The sequence below is a fragment of the Candoia aspera genome, chromosome 2 (genome assembly GCF_035149785.1).
Source record: "Candoia aspera isolate rCanAsp1 chromosome 2, rCanAsp1.hap2, whole genome shotgun sequence".
In the NCBI taxonomy this organism is placed as follows: Eukaryota; Metazoa; Chordata; class Lepidosauria; order Squamata; family Boidae; genus Candoia; species Candoia aspera.
Genome location: NC_086154.1, coordinates 140272043 through 140291773, shown reverse-complemented (window position 1 = coordinate 140291773; position 19731 = coordinate 140272043). Strand labels below are relative to the sequence as shown.

Here is a 19731-nt window from a genome sequence, read left to right as displayed (position 1 = left end):
ATTGGCCAGCTTTTGGCCAGACTGGTCTTTGAACTGAAACTGATCACTTTGTATTAATAAAGATTTCTTTCATATGCTACAATGCCTTCTTTTAAATTAAGAACTTCTGGATTAATAGCAAGGATCAGGGTTCTTACATTAAATTTCAGTAAGATTTAGCTCTCTGTAAATATTCCTGACATTATTTAAGGCACTGATATCATCAATGATTGCTTAATGGGGAGAAAAACATTCCAGCTAAGTCCAGTCCTGGATTAACCACCAAGCAAAATAAGCACGTGCTTAGGGCACCAAGGGAAGGGAGGGACCACAGAGTTTTTTTTCCCCTTAGCTCCCATGCCCTTAACTCTTTCACTGCCACATTCAACTTTAGTTTTCACCACTTACTGAGTCTTAATGTCTTGTTAAGCAATGGAAGAGACTAGAAGCTAGGAGACAGTGAGTGGTAGTCCCGCCTTAGGCACAAAGCCAGCTGGTGGATCTTGGGCCAGTCCCTCTCTCGCAGCTCTAGGAAGGCGGCAAGGGCAAACCACTTCTGTAATCTTGCCAAGAAAACAGCAGGGACTTGTCCAGGCAGTCCCAGGACTGACTGACATCATGTCCTAACAGCCAGGAACCACGCTGAGACAAGGAACAGGTCTCTAGTGTTTTATTGCTGCTACATAACAGGAAAATCCTAACAAACTGAAGAAGCGTGGGAAAAACCCAGACATATAAACCCCAAAGGTTAAGGCGGGCCCGATCTGTGTCTCTTGGAACGGCTACCTAATTCCTCAGTGCTATGCATGCGCTTTACAGCCTGGATGGGAGCCCCCTGCTCACCATCCTTACTCATGACATCATCCTCCCCTCCAGATTCACATTCCATTTCAGCCCCCTCCCTTCCAGAGTCTTGATAAGATTCGCCGTCTGCTTCTAAGGTCCCATGGGAACTGGGCAACGATGGAAAGTCTTCAAAGGAAAACTCCTCCAAGGACGAATCAGTGCTGCTCTCCAGGTCTGATAACGCTTCTGGCCCAGGTGGCTGCTGCTGGAAAATAGCTAGATAATTAGAAGAGTCGTCCCCCCTCCCCCCTGGGAAATGCACGCCTGAGGTGGAGGGCTGCGGGCCCCCCCCCTCCTCTGTAACTGGAGTCAAGGCTTCAGGAGGGGGTGGAAGGTGCAAACTTACAAACTCTTCTGCTTGGGATTCCTCTGCCTGCTCAGCCAAATGAGGAATCTCTGGTAGAGTGCGAGGCTTGGGTTTGTGAGGGAAAAGCTGATGGAAACGATGAACCGGTGCTGGAGCACGTACACCTCTGGCATTCTCCCATGTGCGCTCTTCCTCAGGGTACCCTTTCCAGTGTATGAAATATTGGATGCCCCTTCCCCTCCTCCTAGAGTCCAGAATTTCCTCAACTTCGTATTCCTCCTCCCCCTCTACAATTACTGGAGGTGGAGGGGGCAGTTGCAATCGCAAGGCGCTTGGGAGAGGGTCTTTGGCTAGCAAGTCTCTGTGAAACACTGGATGGACTTTCATGGATGCTGGTAGCTGTAAACGATAAGCCACTGGATTTATCTGCTGCGCCACAGTGAAAGGGCCCACAAACTTAGAGTCCAACTTCTTGGAGGGCCCGGTAGAGTTCAAAAACTTGGTAGAGAGCCACACTTTGTCTCCTACCGCAATCGCTGGCCCCTCTTGTCTGTGAGCATCTGCAGCTCTCTTGTAAGCACTCTTTGCCCTGTTCAGCTGCTCCTTTAACAACTCCTGTGCGGCTTGTTGCTCTTTAAGAAAATCAGCTGCAGCTGGAACAGTTCCCTGCTGGGAGGAGGTGGGCAACACCCAAGGGTTAACCCCATAGAGTGCCTGGAAAGGGGACATCTTGGTCGAGGATTGCACAGAATTATTATATGTAAATTCTGCCATGGGGAGCAGGGCTGGCCAATTGTCTTGCTGATAAGTGGTGTAACACCTGAGATACTGCTGTAACCATTGGTTAATTTTCTCGGCTTGCCCGTTACTAGCAGGATGATGTGCTGATGACAGGTGGATCTGGACCCCTAATGACTGGAAAAGGGCCCTCCAGAACCTGGAAGTGAACTGTGGGCCTCTGTCACTCACCAAGTGATTCACCATGCCTCTATACCTAAAAACATGGTCCATGAACAACTGCGCTGTGGCTGGTGCAGATGGGAGGCCCTTGCAAGGAATAAAATGCGCCATTTTTGTGAAAAGGTCCACCACCACTAGTATGGACGTCAGCCCCTGGACCGGGGGTAAATCAGTGATGAAATCCATGGAGATTGTATCCCAAGGCCTACTGGGGGTGGGTAGGGGTTGCAAGAGTCCTGTGGGCTTCCCTGGGAGAGGCTTGGCTCATCTGCAGGTGTGACAAGAAGCAACGTAACCCTTTATGTCTGCAGCCATCTTAGGCCACCAGTAGTCTCTCAGAGCTCTATGGAGAGTTTTGAAAACACCTCCATGCCTGGCTGTTTGATGGTCATGGCAAAGTCTCAGTACTTCTTCCCTCAATGAAGGGGGAATATATAATCGCCCACTATGCCAGAGGATTCCTGCCTCCACATTGAATGGTGAGGCAGTGTCTTGCGGGGCCCTCTGGAGGTCATCCATCCTGGCCCTGGCATATAGGTCCTGTTGCTGCTGAGCTCTGACTCTTGTAAATAGGTCCTCTGCTTGTCTGCCTGCTGCTAAAATCTCTGTTTGGTTCCCCCTCATAGACTGATCAAAGTTGTGAGGTTGTAATATGGTAGCCTGTACCTCCTGGTGAGTGGCGGGGGTTGCCTGAAAGGATCGAGACAGGGTGTCTGCCAAGCAGTTTTGCGCCCTGGGCACATAAGAAATCACAAAATTGAAATGGGAGAAAAACTGGCTCCATCTGATTTGGCGGGGGGTGAGAGATCTGGTGTTTTGTAGAAGCTGTAAATTCTTGTGATCGGTACAAACTTTCACAGGAAGGGCTGCACCTTCCAGCCAGTGCCTCCACTCTTGGAATGCTGCTTTAATTGCCAGCAACTCCTTGTTAAAAACATCATAGTTTCTCTCTGCTGGTGAGAGCGTGCGTGAAAAAAAGGCACATGGAAGCAATGTATTCTCGGTTTTGTTTGTATAGTGCAATAACACTGCCCCAATGGCAATATCTGAAGCATCTGAATGCATTATGAATTGCTTCGTGGGATCAGGGTGTCTTAACAGCGGCTGGGATGCAAAGAGTTGCTTAAATTCTTGGAAGGCTGCTTGCTCTCTCTCCCCCCAAATGAATGTTGATCCTTTCTTCAAAAGCTGTGTGAGGGGTCTAGCCCTGTCACTAAAGTTTTTATGAACCATCTGTAAAAATTGGCAAATCCTAGAATTCTTTGTACATCTTTAACATTTCGGGGAGGTGGCCAAGAGAGAATTGCCTGGACCTTAGAAGGATCCATGGATATGCCTTCTGTTGATACTTTATAGCCCAGGAAATGTAATTCAGTTAAATCAAAGGCACATTTCTCTAGCTTGGCGAACAGCTTGTTCTCTCTCAGTCTTTTTAAGACATTACGTACATGGGTTACATGAGTTGTAGTATCCTCAGAGAAAATTAATATGTCATCTAGATAAATGACCAGATACTTATCTAGTAAATCAGAGAAAATTTGATTCATAAATCTGGAAAATATGGCTCCTGCATTAGACAAGCCAAAGGGCAAAACAAGGTACTCAAATTTACCAAACCTGGTGTTGAAGGCAGTCAGATATTCATGCCCCTCTTTCATCCGGATCAGATTGTACGCATTCCTGAGATCCAACCTGGTAAAAATGCGTGCTTTCTGTAAGCGATCTAGCAGATCCGAGATTAAAGGCAGAGGATAGGATTCTTTTTTTGTTATTTTATTGAGGGAACTGAAATCGTGGACCACTCTCATGGGTGTCTCCTGGGTTGCAGGTGCCAACGGGTCGGGCTTCTTTGGTACAAAGAAGGTAGGAGCAGAGGCTGTGGAAGTAGATGGTCGGATGAACCCTTTTTGGAGATTAAAGTCCAAGTAATCCTTTAAGGTGGCTAGTTCCTTGGGAGACATGGGATATTGTTTCTTTGCTAGAACCCTGGCTCCTGGTATCAACTCAATGGTGCAATCACAGTCCCTATGGGGGGGTAGTGCTGTGGCCTCTTGCTCGCTGAAAACGTCTGCGAAATCTGCATACTTGGCTGGCAACTGGACCCCCCCTGCTTCCATGACTGCGTTGGTTGCTGGAGAGCGGAGAGTGGCTTGAATCTTGTGGTGCTGGCATTCCTTAGCTGGGAAGGAGATTGCTCCCGTAGTCCAGTTCAGCAATGGGTTGTGGATCCTCAGCCAAGGCGTGCCTAGGATTACAGGCACATTAAGCGATGCAGTAACATAAAGCTGGATCCACTCAGTGTGGTCTCCCGTTGTCAGTTGCACCGGTTCTGTGAGCCTTCTAATCGGCCCTGCCTTGAGGGGCTGGCCGTCAATGGTCTCCACTTCTATGGGACATGGCAATTCTCTGGTTGGGATGTTGAAGTCTTGTATGGTCTGCACATCAATAAAATTGGTGGAAGCTCCGAAATCCACGATGGCCTCTAGCTTGACCTGGTGCTCTGGGCTGACGTGCATTATTACGGGTAAGTAGTAAAAGGCTTGCCTGGAATCCTCGGAATGAGCCCTCCTTAATTGATTGATGGTCTCCCTGCTGAGCTCTGTGGAGGGAGACCGATGGAGTTTCCCTGGTTGGAAGCAGGGGCGGAGATGGCTCTTGTTTCAGCTGCTTGCCCTGGGGGTCTTACTGAAGTTGCTTGGCCTCTCACTGGGCAAGCTCTCACCATGTGCCCCTGGGCTCCGCAGTAGAAACAAAGGGCTCTCTCTCTCCTTCTCTGCCTCTTGGCCTCGGAAATAAGCCTCCTGCTTGCCCCGATCTGCATTGGCTCCTCTGGTCCTGAGTAAGGAGATGCTACGGAGAGAGCTGGAAATCCTGGAAATGCTCTGAGGGCCCTGTTTCTCCCCGGCTGCATCTGTCTGAGCTCTTCTAGCCTGGCATCTATGACCACAGACAACTGATATAAGGCTTCTAGGGTAGCTGGTGTTCCCTGGCGCACTAATTCATTCTTAATCTCCTCATCCAGCCCGTTTGAATTGGTCTTTTAATGCACTCTCATTCCAGTCCAGATCTCCTGCTAACAACTTGAAATCAGCAATGTAGATTCCCACCCTCGTTACCTTGCTTGAGCTTCCGAATTTCCCGGCTGGCAGTGACCTCTCTGATCGGGTCGTCAAAGTGTGCTCGGAACCCTGCCAAAAAGTTCTGGTAGTCGTTGAGAATCGGGTCGTTGTTCTCCACCATGGGAATAGCCCATTTGGCTGCTGGTCCCTTTAGCAGGCTTAGGATGAAGGTGACTCTGGTTCTGTCTGTGGGAAACTCTGCCGGTCTGCTGTCGAAAAACATTGTGCACTATGTGAGAAAGGTTCTCAACTGTCCTGCTTCTCCTCCAAACTTCTCTGGTAGACTGCCCTGGGATCTCAAGACTACTGGCGGGCATGCTGCTGCTGCTGCTGGTGCCGGTTGTGGGTTAAGCGGAACTGGTTGTTGTAACTGCTGTAGCATGGCAGCTTGTAATGTGTTAACCTGTAGATCTACCTGTTGTTGGTGTTGCTGCAGGGCTGCTGCCAATTGTTGGATGGCGAGCCGAATTTCTTGGTTTTCTGAAGACATTTCCAAATGTCTCTCCTTAAATTCTTGTTCCTCCCTCTTTTGATGGGAGTAGGAGTTTGTTAGGATTGATGTCCTAACAGCCAGGAACCACGCTGAGACAAGGAACAGGTCTCTAGTGTTTTATTGCTGCTACATAACAGGAAAATCCTAACAAACTGAAGAAGCGTGGGAAAAACCCAGACATATAAACCCCAAAGGTTAAGGGGGGCCCGATCTGTGTCTCTTGGAATGGCTACCTAATTCCTCAGTGCTATGCATGCGCTTTACAGCCTGGATGGGAGCCCCCTGCTTGCCATCCTCACTCATGACACATCATGACTGACTTGAAGACACAAAAATAAGTAAATAAATAAATAAATCATGTGATGGCTCGACATTTATTTATTTTTCAAATTTCTATTACTGCCCATCTCCCCACAAAAGGGGGACTGGGCAGTTTACAGTAAACTAAACAATTAAACCCATAAAGATATAAATTATAGTATAAACAAACCAATAAATAAGAATAAAACTAAATCCTCTCCATGAGGTTCAAAGGGTGTCCATATAGTTCTAATCCATGGGTTGATTAATCCTGCTGCAGAACTCTTTAAATGCTCAAGGACAGCATTGAGTGCTACTTGAAACCTTGCACACTAGTTCAAGTAAGACAGTGGATTACTTTGGCCTAAAAGCATAAGTCGTGTCCCCACAATAGTTTGCTAGAGCTTTCTTCAAGTTGAGCTCAATTCCTAATGTCCTCCCAGAGACATCCATATTGTTTTCTTGGCAACAATATAGGGAAGTAGTTTGCTGTTACCTACATTCAGAATGTTGGATTTGTTTTTTTTAAACTTCTAGTTTACCTTTCATCAGTTGCTAAACAACAACTCACAACAGACAGTACAGACAGAGGTGAGAGATATTAAGTTATTCAATAATAATACATGTCTGGGGGACTATTAGGTTCCCTACCCTTTTAATTTGCTCTGTCCTTTTTCACTGGTTCAAAAAAGACTCTTTCACCATCTCAGAAAGCCTGCAAGTTGATACGGAATCTGAGTGGCAGTGAGAGATAATCATGCTTGTAAATCATGCAATGGGTGTGGAAAGGGCATGTCTGTTTATGCCTCATTTAGAGACACAGGGAACTGGAAACTGTAAGATAAATGTTGAGGTTTTCCTACTAACGATTAAGACTGCTATTATACCTAATCATTTTTGGCCAGGTGAAGGGGTTGTATTTGATTGTCTCCTCGCAGTGCTTCATGCAAATCACCTGGGGGGAGGAAACCTGCCGGACTTGTTTCTTACTTCCTCTTTTTTTTCTCTGCAGGCAATGTAGCCAAGCAAGGCTTGCTCCAAAAGGGAGCTGGGTCCTTTAAATATGTTTTGCTTTCTGTAAATAAATTATTTTTATAGAAATGCTTGGTGTGTGACTTTGTTGACCTCTCCTGGGCTAAAGGCTTTCCCAGCATCTGCCAACAGGTTATGTGCCCAGTAAACAGCCCAGTAAGCCCAGTAAAACCCAGAGAGAAAAGAGAGATCAGCTCCACACCTCATGCACAATTTAAAGGCAGGTAGCAAAGACCTGTGAAGATTTTCTTTGGAGCCACCTGGAGATTTTCCAGCAACTGCCAGTCTACAGGACAAAGAAACTAGCTGAGGTGACTTGCAAAAGAAGGAAGAAGCCATGGCTACCTCCCAGCCCTCAGCGATGCCTCTGGAGCGCCTATCAGAGACCAACTATTTGAATTGGGCCCTGAAGATGGAGATGTATCTTCGCAGAGAGAATCTTTGGCTGCCAATTGGTGAGCAAAACCCCCCAAATCCCAGTGCTGAATGGCTGAGACAGGATGAGCGGGCTAGAGCCACCATTATCTTGGGAGTTGAGGACAATCAGCTAGTCCACGTGCGAGGCATGCAGTCTGCAAAGCAACTTTGGGACGCTTTGAGAGACTTATATGTAAAGGCAACAGCAGGGAGTAAAGTTACCCTGACGAAAAAGCTGTACAGAGCCTACCTTGCAGAAGGAGATAGCCTTCCTGAGCACCTGCATTATATTCAGCAGCTGTTTGTTGAGTTGCAGGAGAGAGGAATGGAATTTACACCTCTCACAAAATCATATATCCTCACTAAATGAAACGTGGGACACGCTGATCTGTACCCTGGAGGCTATGCCTGAAGCAGACCTCACCCCATCGTATGTTACACAGTGCTTACTCGCTGAATGGGAGAAGAGAGAGGAAAGATCCCCCTCCCCATCTCTTCTGGAAAGCTGCAAGACCAGAAAATGAGGGAAAAGAAGGGAAAGGAATCTGAGGCCACAGCGCTAGCAAGCCAGCGATGCTTCACTTGTGGTTCAGCTGGACATTTGCAAAGAGACTGTGCCATGAGACCCAAGAGTAGAAAGACAGAGCAGAAGAACACAAGGGCAACACAGAAGAAGGCTCTTCAGACAACCCAAATTGCACAGGTTGCTGAGAAGGGTAATTCTGATGTATGGGTGTTAGATTCTGGGGCCAGTTGTCATTTATGTAATTGTAAAAGCTCTTTTGTGTCACTGTCTAAAACTGAAAGACAAAGTGTATCTTTTGTTGGCAGATGCTGGGAAAGCCTTTAGCCCAGGAGAGGTCAACAAAGTCACACACCAAGCATTTCTATAAAAATAATTTATTTACAGAAAGCAAAAACAAAAACAAAACATATTTAAAGGACTTAGCTCCCTTTGGAGCAAGCCTTGCTTGCCTACATTGCCGGCAGAGAAAAAAAGTAAGAACAAGTCTGGGCAGGTTTCCTCCCCCCATGCTATTTTGCATGAAGCACGTGAGAGGAGACAATCTAATACAACCTTTTAACCCGGCCAAAATGATTAGGCACATATAGCAGTCTTAATCTGTTAGTAGGAAAACCTCAACATCTTTGGCTGATGGGTCTGTGACCAAAATTATGGGACAAGGTGACTTGTATTTATCCTGCTTGGGAGAAACTGTAAAAAGTGTGTTGTATGTGCCAAATTTACAATCAAACCTTTTATCTGTGGCACAATTGGCTGCAACAGGGTATATCATAACATTTAAGAAAAATGGTTGTGATATACGAAAAAATGGGAAAGTGTGTGCTACTGGTATGTTAAAAGACTCCTTGTACATTGTGCAAAATGCAAGGAAGCCAAGCTGCAAGGCTGCAGTTGGCAACACTCCATATCATGACCAATGTGTACACCTGATGCACAGGAGATTTGGTCATGCTAATTTCAAGTATATAGCACAAATGCCACAGCTGTGTGCTGACCTAAAGATAAAACCCTGTGATAAATACTTAGACTGTGTAGTTTGCAAAGAATGCAAAACACTAAAAGCTTCTGTGAGTAAGCACAGTGACAGAGTTACAACTAGACCTTTGGAAATTGTACACTCTGACATTATTGGTCCTTTTGCTCCAAGTCTTGGACAAGCAAGGTATGCAATGACCATCACTGATGATTTCTCAAGATACACATTTATCTACATCTAAAAACACAAAGATGAGGCATTTCAGAAATTTAAAAGTTTTGTGACATGGGCAAATGGAAAACCCTTACACCCCTCAGCAAAATGGTGTTGCTGAAAGAAAGGGCAGAACCTTGCAAAATGCGATGGAATGCATGTTAAAAGATTCATGATTATGTTTTAAGTACTGGGGAGAGGCCATATCTACTGCCACTTATGTACAGAACAGGTTGTATAACTCTGTGATTCAGGACACTCCATTGAGGCATTTGAGAAATTTAAAAGTTTGGTGACGTGGGCAAATGGAAAATTCCCTAGGCCTGTATCTGCACTCCAATGTGATAGAGGAGGAGAATACCTTTCTCACAAATTCAGAAGGTTCCTAGTGGAAAAGGGGATAGAACAAATTCTTTCTAACCCTTACACCCCTCAGCAAAATGGTGTTGCTGAAAGAAAGGGCAGAACCTTGCAAAATGCGATGGAATGCATGTTAAAAGATTCACGATTATGTTTTAAGTTCTGGGGAGAAGCTTTATCGACTGCTTGTTATGTTCAGAACAGGTTGTATAACTCTATGATTCAGGACACTCCATTCCATTTGTTTTATGGTGTGAAACCAAAGGTAAACCATCTTAGAGTGTTTGGTAGCACTGCATGGGTTCACATCCCAAAACAGCAGAGAAGGAAAGGAGGCCCCACAACAAAGAAAGCCATCTTTGTTGGCTATGAACAAAGCCAAAGGAGCTACAGGTTCATAATGGGAGAGAAATTAATAATTAGCAAAAGCGCTTCTTTTGCTGAACAAAACTGGGGGAGATTAAATTCTAGCTCTCCAGTTGATTTGACCACAAGAGAACAGCAAGGACTTGCTGATGGTGATCTTTTGCCTGATGAGGACATTAAACCAGAAAAGCAAACTGAAGATCTGTCTGATGAGATAGATGCTTCTCAGGAAAGTGATAGGAGTCAAAATTTAAGCCCTGTATTACCTCGCAGATCTCAGAGGAGTAATAAAGGCGTTCCTCCATCACGTTTTCAGGCTGAATCAGTAAAGGCTTTTCACATATTCACAGAACCTGAGTCTTTAGAACAAGTGAATGCTTTACCACCTGAGATTGCACAAAATTGGCATTCTGCCATGCAACAGGAATTAGCATCCTTGAAAGAAAATAAAACATGGAAACTGGTAAATCTACCTCCCAATGAACGCTGTCTGGGTTGTAGGTGGGTTTTCAAACTGAAAAGGGATGCTGATGGCAAAATCCAAAAATATAAAGCAAGGTTGGTTGCAAAAGGGTTCACTCAAAGGAAAGATTTAGACTTTGACAAGACTTTTGCACCAGTTACTAAAGGTGAATCAATTAGATTACTGTTAAAAGTTGCTGCACTCAAGGGAATGTCAGTTAACCACTATGACATTCAAACTGCATTTCTCTATGGTGATTTAGACCACAGATTATACATGCAGCAACCTCCTGGCTATGAAAAAGGGGAGAATCTAGTCTGTGAACTGCAGAAGTCAATCTATGGGTTAAAACAAGCTGCTAGATCCTGGAACCAAAAAGTAGATGAAAAACTGCAGTGTTTTGGTTTTGAAAAAGGAAAAGCAGATCCCTGTGTATATCTGAAGGACAAACAAGGCTGTATGTATCTGTGCATTTATGTTGATGATTTGCTGCTGTTCACATCAACAGAAAAACAAAGGCTTGATTTTGAAGCCTGCATGAAAAGCCATTTCACATTAAAAAGCCTTGGAATTATAACAACCTAGGTTTGGAAAAACACAGGAAGAAGAATGGTAGCTTTCTGTTAAACCAAAGGGGAGATAATGGTAAAGTAATGTGAATGGAAAGACATATACAGTTGTCAGAGAAGATTGGTTCGCATCTTAATTTGTAGTATAAAAAGGGGAGTGTTGAGGTTTTCCTACTAACGATTAAGACTGATATTATACCTAATCATTTTTGGCCAGGTGAAGGGGTTGTATTTGATTGTCTCCTCGCAGTGCTTCATGCAAATCACCTGGGGGGAGGAAACCTGCCGGACTTGTTTCTTTCTTCCTCTTTTTTTTCTCTGCAGGCAATGTAGCCAAGCAAGGCTTGCTCCAAAAGGGAGCTGGGTCCTTTAAATATGTTTTGCTTTTGTTTTGCTTTCTGTAAATAAATTATTTTTATAGAAATGCTTGGTGTGTGACTTTGTTGACCTCTCCTGGGCTAAAGGCTTTCCCAGCATCTGCCAACAAATAAACTCTGGTTCCATAAGCTGCTGTCAGCTGCTGACTGGGTGAAATAACTCTGCCCACTTCACTGCTTTCAACAGAAAAAAAGCCACACTGTGGAAATCAATTGGTGGAAGTTTTCACAGCATGGAGACCATGTTTACATGCCAAGCTGATCCCAGCTAAAAAAGTGTCAGCCTTAACCCTTGGGGCAACTGTCACCAAAAATTACATTTAAAATGCCATCAATGCAAATAACGAAAGCCACTTATTCACCAAGAGATGATGCTTAGAATATATCATGCCAATTCTTTAAGAAGCTTGCTGGCTTCCAGTACGGGAGAAATGCAAACTCTTGATCTGGATCAATTTCCTTAAGAAATGCTGCCTCTTATATAACTCCAAGCCAATCACAGGCTTCTAATGGCTAGAAAAAAAGAGTAATAAAGCAAGATAGCTTTTACAGTTTTAATACCCTCATCATGGAAAACCCTTTGAAAGAAGTCTGCCAAGCTGATTTGCATATATTTATATGAAAAGTTTAGGGAGGAATGTACTCTGAAGCCTTGATCTTATTTACCAATATTCTTTTATGCTTAAGCTACAAAGCAGTCTAAACATAAATACAGTCTAAAACTGGACTGAGCACATTCATGCTCTACAAGTTTGGTGCTGGAAAGGAAATCCCTGAATCCTATAACTTTTACAATGTTCCATCTTCATTTTATATACATGAACATTATATAAAATCCAAAATGTACATATTTGATATAAGGGTATGTCAAGCACATTTCTGTATTTGCTTGCCGCATTCTATATGTCATCTAAGTACCCTGGACACTGTTCACTGGTAAGGCTGCTCATCGCCAGTGGGCACTTATTTTCACCCAGCTCCGTTCTTGGCCTTTCACTTGTGTCGTAGAAGACTTAAGGGCCGAAAACAGCTTCTTGAAGGGTTTCATCCGGCACTTGATGCAATAGTGCATCACAGATTATGCATAGCTCCAGCTATTACTCACCTTTGCCGATAACTGTGGTATTCCTGTTCTCGTCTGTTGTTGATGTCAGCCAAGTCAGAAGGCTTGAAGGCACTGGCAAATTCAATAGAGTAAACCTGACCAAAGAGCTGTTTCTGAAAGGGCAGATTCAAACTTGCTTCCACCTCGCATTTACAGGAATTCTTAGGAAGAAGCCTGCAAAAGGGATGGATAGACAACACTAAATATTGCAGGATGTTCTCCGACTGCTGTAGGCCATGATCACACAATACAGGTAGTCCTCACTTAACCATTTGTTTAGTGATGGTTCAGATTTACGACAGTGCTGAAAAAACCGACTTGCAACCGGTACTCACACTTATGACTGTCGCAGTGTCTCCAAGGTCACATGATCATGATTTGGATGCTTGGCAACCAGTTCACATTTGTGACAGTCACAGCATCCTGTGGTCACATGATCATCATTTTCGACCTTCCCGGCCAGCTTCTGGGGAACTGCATGATTTGCTTAACGACCATGTGCTTTGCTTAACCCCTGCAGTGATTTGCTTAATGGTAAAATCAGGTCAGATTCACTTAATGACCACTTTGCTTAGCAACTGAAATTATGGTCCTAATTGTGGTTGTTAAGCGAGGACTACTTGTATGTAGACACCCATCCAGCACTGCAGGACATGTCAGCAAATAAGCAACCATTTATTCCTAAGAACATTTAAAAGAGTGCTTTTCACAACAGATGGGCTGGACACTAACCAGGGAAGAAATGCCCCAGAAAATGCATGACGGCATGCTTAGCACCTGAAGAGACGGGGAGAGGGGAAGGAAAGCAGGCTAGCGGTGTTATCTGCCTGTGGATTCATTCATACTGTACGCAGCTGTAGCCCTTCACTAGAGGGCAACCCGGCAGAAAGAGATTTTGGCACTCCTCCGATTCATTTGTATGGCCACCCATCCAAAAGCGCAAGTCTGGGTGGCTCACAACAGCAACAAAACCCAGAACTATAAAAATCCTCTTTCATTCAGGGAAATTTCCAGTGTGAAGTGGTGGGGGGAGGGGGGGAAAAAAGCTTCCCATGCAAATTAAAAAAAAGGAACAAAAACACACAATTGCAAAAACATTACTTCGAAATACAAAAAGGGGGCATGTAATGTGAAATCGAGAGTGCCTTCAGAAACAGGGACAGCAGGGATGAAGGGGAGGCAGCCTTACCCCAGAATCTCCTCCTTGGCCCGGAAAGCAATGTGCGCGTATTTCTTGTCGGGCACCAGCAGGTGATTGTGCCACAAGAGCCCGGGCATCTGGTCAGGCCGGTGTCGTAGGTCCACTGCACTGTAAGGCTTTGGCGACCATACATGAAGGTACAGAACAGCCAGGGATGCTGTCAGCACCATCAGCGCACACACGGACTTTTGCACAGGATGCATCCTGGAGCACGGAGGGAGGGAGAGAGAAAGAGGGAACAAGCGTCAGAAAGAGAGAGGTGTCTTTTGTCTTAGGGTATGAAAATTGCTTGGGGTACCGATCCACAGGAAGTCTCAGCCAGTGCCACGCTGAGAACCCGCCTGGCTTGGCCGTCCCTGCAAAGCAGCCATTCAGTTTGGCCGTCTCCCCTGTTTTCACCCCAGCTGCCCGACGTAAGACTTGTGACCTGAGCTTGCCCCCACCCCAGTCCTCTGCCATCCCATTTTCTTTTCAATTTAAGCCCAAGTCGGTTACCGATATTTGTATGGCACTCCGGAACCACTGTTGAGTAAGAGTAGGAAAACAATGCAATAAACAAGGCAGGGGAAACCTGCAGAACACACATTTGGGAATTCTTTCCAACCTTTTTAGCAACAGTGGCCATAAGAGGGGTCCGAGTGACAAAGCGACATGCTGTCTGTGTGCATTTCTTCTTTCCCTTGCGTTGTGCCTGCTTGTTTGTCACATATACACATACACTGGGAAGGGAAGGGAAGGGCAGGCAGGCAACCAGAAGGAAGAAGAGCGGGAGCTTAGACTAGAGGGCAGGTTCACTGAGAGCCACCGCCCAACTGTCACTCCAAAGAGATGCATTGGGGATGCAGAGCACATCCACGAACACCAACCAGCCATCAGAAGACACAGTGGAAACTCCTTAATCTCACAGCGCGTGGGCAGACTCAACCATAGTTTCAACTGGGAAACTGTGAGCATCCCAGACCAAGCTAAAGCCAAAAACGCAAGGGAGTTCCTGGAAGCCTGGCACTCAGACACATCAGCCATCAACAGACACACAAGGATAAACCGCATTTACACACCATTCTAAAGAGACAATAAAAAAGCTCAGTGTAATGATTGCCTTATCCCAACGAAGTCAGTCTCACCAGAGTTTAGTGAATAAAACTGATTTATTGAAAGGATAGTATGCAAATACGAAGAAAGCTGAGAATGAGCAAAAGCACGCCAAATACAAACTAAAAACCCTCGCTTCAAAACCAACCCCGCCCCCTCCCTCCTAGCAACCACCCCCTCCCAGGTGTTAGCAACCGTTACCCACATCGGCCTGAGAACGCAACCTTGAACAGAGGCAGTAACCCAAACATGCATTCCACAGTTGCAGTAAAAGATTAGAGCCCGGCATGGCTGGAAATTTCCAACCCGCAAGCACGGGTCAGAGAAGTGACATGCGAAACATTACGATGTATACAGAACATTGAAACGATGAACATGACACTAAGGAGGTTTTTTATTAACAAAAAGACCAGAACACCTCCTTGCCAGCAGCCAACACCCTGATAAGCAGGGATCAACACCAGACAACCAATCAAACAGAAAACAATACCCTAACCAAGGAACTACCAATGAGACAAGCAATCAACCAGCCAAACAATCATGCAGAAACAACACCCCAATCAAGGAGTTACCGAGACAACCAATCAAACAGAAAACAATACCCTAACCAAGGAACTACCAATGAGACAAGCAATCAACCAGCCAAACAATCATGCAGAAACAACACCCCAATCAAGGAGTTACCGAGACAACCAATCAAACAGAAAACAATGCCCTAACCAAGGAACTACCAATGAGGCAAGCAAGCAAGCAAGCAGACAAACAATCATGCAGAAACAACACCCCAATCAAGGAGTTACCGAGACAACCAATCAAACAGAAAACAATGCCCTAACCAAGGAACTACCAATGAGGCAAGCAAGCAAGCAAGCAGACAAACAATCATGCAGAAAACAATGCCCTAATCAAGGACCCACCAAGGAGAAAACCACACCCCCACCAACACTAGCCAGGCAAGCTACTGCATATAAACAGGGAGCAAACCCCACTCCCTTCTTGCACTGACGATGTTGCCTAGTCAGGTGATGAAACGTCTGCAAGCAAAGAAAGCTCAGAGAGCGCAGAAGACTCCACATTTTTCTTTCCATTTTTTTCTTGCAGCCTCTAGCCAGATCATTTTCAAACTCAACTTCTCTTTTGCCAGCTTCTCCTGCCATAAGAAAGTTGGTCCTGTTTAATTTAGGAGTTATACTGTCTATGCTGGGCAGAGAGACAGAGTCTCAAGAAGTTTATGTGACTTTTTGTAATGGTTGCCTATTCTAAAACACCATCAGACTCATGAGTGTGAATTCAAAGATATCTGATTTATTAAAGAATAGTATGCAATAGTCCCGGTTGAGTCCCTCTTTAAACCGTTCTATTAAGGTTGACTGAGACCAGTCGGGGATTTTCCCAGCTAGAGCCTTAAACTCCAGGGCATAATCAGCTACAGACAGCTGGCCCTGGGTAAGATCCTTCAGCACCTTCTTAGCTCTTGCCTTGGCCAGAGGATCCCCAAAATGCAGCTTGAAATACTCAAGTTCAGGGGAGTCAGCCTCACTTAATTGAACATACCAGTCAGCCGCTCGACCCTTCAACTTGGTGGCAATGGCAGTTATCTTAGCCTCTTCGGAAGGGGAGTATGCTCCAAACTGCCTCATGTAACTTTTAGCATTGGTTAGAAAGAAAGATAACTTGGTTGGATCCCCATCAAACTTGACAGAAAAGTCTTTCACCCCCACTCCTGTTGGAGTGGAACCGGCGGCTGCTTGAGTGGTTGGGCCCCAGGTTACGGTAGTTGTCGCTCTGCAGGGTGGAGATTCATCCCGGAGCTGTCTCTGGCCCCCCTCTGCCGGCGGTCCGGGTGGGAGGATGGGGGATGGTTGCGTGAAGCTGGGACCTCCATCGTGCCTCCCCTGCCCCCCCAATGATAGAGACAGGTTTCTTAACATGTACTCCATCGCTTCTATTTTGGCCTCCACCACTCTTAGCCTTTCAGGGGTTTGAGATTCCTCCCTCCCTCGCGTGTTAGGCTGTCTCTCCGTTGATACCGTGGTAGATTCTACCTCTGGGGTCAGCGGGAACCGATGCTTCCAGGACGCCTGGGATGTCCCTGGCTGGGGTTCTCCCATTGCATCCCAGGTGATCAACTCTGCGGGCGATTCGCTGGGTGCCGGTTGCTCTGGTTCTCCCCCATCGTTAGATTCTTCCACCTCAGGCCGGAACTCAAATCCTGCCGGAAATCTGAAGTTTCTGGGGTGAGGCTCAGTTCTCCGCTCTTGACCGTTGACTCGGGCATCAAGCCAGTCGGTTCCTCAAGTCCCCCTGTCGTGAGCTTGGACTCGGCCATCGTTAACTATTTTCCCTCACAAGAAACTGAACTTGGTAGGAGCTAAAGGTACAGCTTTGGTGATTCTCAGCTTTATGTAATGAATGCCTATTCTAAAACACTCTCGGACTCATGAGCAGGAATGCAAAGATATCTGATTTATTAAAGAATAGTATGCAGGATCACAAAGAAAGCTGAGAATGATAAAAGCGCACCAAATGCAAACTAAAAACCCTCAATACAAATGAGATCCCTCCCCTCGTGTCATGTTCACTGTTTCAATGTGCAATGTACATCGTAATGTTTCACATGCCATGGTGCTGACGCGCGTTTCTGTTGGGAGGGAGCTGCTGTGAAACCTTGTGCCAAGCTCTGTATCTATGTTCATTTCAATGGAATGTGTTTGGGTTATGTGTTCTGTTCAAGGACTTTTCCTGCAGACCATCACGAGCCGTTAGGCGCACCTGGGATTGTGAACCTGAGAAGATTCTACGGGGGGAGGGATCTCGTTTGTACCGAGGGTTTTTTAGTTTGCATTTGGCGCACTTTTTCCATTCTCAGCTTTCTTTGTGATCCTGCATACTATTCTTTAATAAATCAGATATCTTTATGAACCTGTTCATGAGTCTGATGGTGTTTTAGGATAGGCAATCCTTACACCCCGTAGAACCAGGACCCCTTTAAACAAATGATCATGTAATACTTCATTAATCAATTGCATGAAGACTCCAGGTGCCCCTGCCAACCCAAAAGGGAGGACTTTGTACTGAAACGATCCTAATGGACAATTAAAAGCGGTTTTCCACTCATCCCCAGCTTTTATGCGAATGCGGAAATAGGCTTCACGAAGATCGAGCTTGGAGAAAATCTTGCCCTTTGACAAATGAGCTAACATGTCCTTCATGAGGGGCAGAGGGTACTTGTTGACAATAGGCATGGAATTTAACCCTCGATAGTCCGTACAGAGTCGAAGCGTGCCATCTTTCTTTTCCCGGAATAACACAGGAGCCCCAACTGGGGAATTAGCAGGTTCAATAAACCCCCTTGACAGATTTTTATCAATGAAATCCCATAATGCCTCAAGCTCCTTCTGAGTCATCGGATAAATTTTTGGCTTGGGCAATTAAGCATTGGGGACCAACTCTATTGCACAGTCAGTTTTCTGGTGGGGGGGTGGGTAACTGATCTGCTTCCATCTCCCCAAACACATCTGCAAATTCTTGGTATTGAGCAGGCTAGCCTTCTAAATGTGGCAAGTCAGGGCACAGCGTGGCGATCGCTGCCCTTCCAACCCCCGCATGTGCAACTGTCTCCGCTGTAGAAGCTTGGTAAAATCCATCTTTAAAAGTCACAGTTCTGTGCTCCCAGTTTATATAGGGGCTTCGATAGGTCAACCAAGGGATCCCCAGGATTACCAAGGGATTGCCAACAGGTGCTACAACGAATTTCAAAGTCTCACGGTGGCTGCCCATTTGCATTGCCACAGTTCCAGTGAAATGGGACTGTGGCACCCCCCCACCCCACCCCCGCTGTTGAACCATCCAACTGTGTGAAGATCAAAGGATGCTGGAGGGGGAAACTAGGCAGGTCCAAAGCAGCAACCAGATCAGGGTGAATTAAACACCTGGAACATCCAGAGTCAACTAAAGCCCATAACTCTGTAGTCTTTGTGCGGGAACCTAATTTCACTTTTACTGCTAAAGTGGGACAGTCAGCACTCACCATAGCATCTTCACGCCCATCCTCTTCCACCTGCCCGCTGGAGCTCTTCATAGCAGGTGGCTGGCGTTTCCCGCCAGCTCCTTAGAGTTGTCTTCAGCCTCTCCCAAGAAGTAGATTACTTCCTCAGCTTCGGCTGTCCCTTTGGCTGCTGTCATTCACCGCGAGGGGGGGCGATTTGGCTGGCGGCTTCCCTGCTCGATCTCCAGCCTTGGCTTTTGGGCAATCAGCTGCTCGATGGCCCTCCTTTCTGCATCGGAGACACTGACCCCTCGCATAGTGCCGATCTCTCTCCTCATCCCAGGCTCTATAGCTTGGCCGGGCAACAGTCGCATCACTTTGGGGTCCCCTCATGGTGGCGGGTGGTTTTTCAGATTTTCTAGTTTGCATGAAGGTATGCTGAGCATGCTCAGCCTTGCCTGCCAGACAAATCCGGTCGTACAATGACTCCGGGTTGTCTCTACACAACGCCCAATGCAGGACGTCCTGGTTGAGTCCCTCTTTAAAACGTTCTATTAGAGTGGACTCAGACCAGTCAGTGATTTTCCCAGCCAGAGCTTTAAACTCTAAGGCATAATCAGCTACTGACATTTGGCCCTGGGTGAGATCCTTCAGCACCTTCTTAGCTCTTGCCTTGGCCAGAGGATCTTCAAAATGCAGCTTTAACGCCCACATGAAATCATCGAAATAATCAAGTGCAGGGGAGTCAGCATCACTTAATTGAACATACCAGTCAGCCGCTCGACCCTTCAATTTGGTGGCAATGGCAGTTATTTTAGCCTCTTCGGAAAGGAAGCATGCCCCAAACTCATATAACTTTTAGCATTAGTTAAAAAGGAAGATAACTTTGTTGGATCCCCATCAAACTTGACAGAAAAGTCTCTCACTCCGCCTCCAGTCGGAGTGGAACCAGCAGTCACTTGAGTGGTTGGGCCCCAGGTTACAGTAGCTTTCCCTTTTTGGGGTGGGGATACTGATGGCCGGGCTCTGCGGGGTGGAGATT

The 19731-nt window shown here is 46.0% G+C and overlaps 1 protein-coding gene across 3 annotated transcripts in view; it reads right to left on the bottom strand.

Annotated features, from left to right (window-relative positions):
* The window catches only part of B4GALNT1 (beta-1,4-N-acetyl-galactosaminyltransferase 1), a 67639-nt gene that overhangs the window by 10340 nt on the left and 37568 nt on the right, over window positions 1-19731 (bottom strand). For all 3 annotated transcript variants that reach the window (XM_063293903.1, XM_063293901.1, XM_063293902.1), the window contains exons 2-3: window positions 13598-13813; window positions 12409-12582 (exon numbers count right to left, since the gene is read on the bottom strand). In XM_063293903.1, coding sequence (XP_063149973.1) covers window positions 12409-12582; window positions 13598-13812 — 389 coding nt within the window. In that variant the 5' untranslated portion in view covers window position 13813. The remainder of the gene's footprint in view (window positions 1-12408; window positions 12583-13597; window positions 13814-19731) is intronic.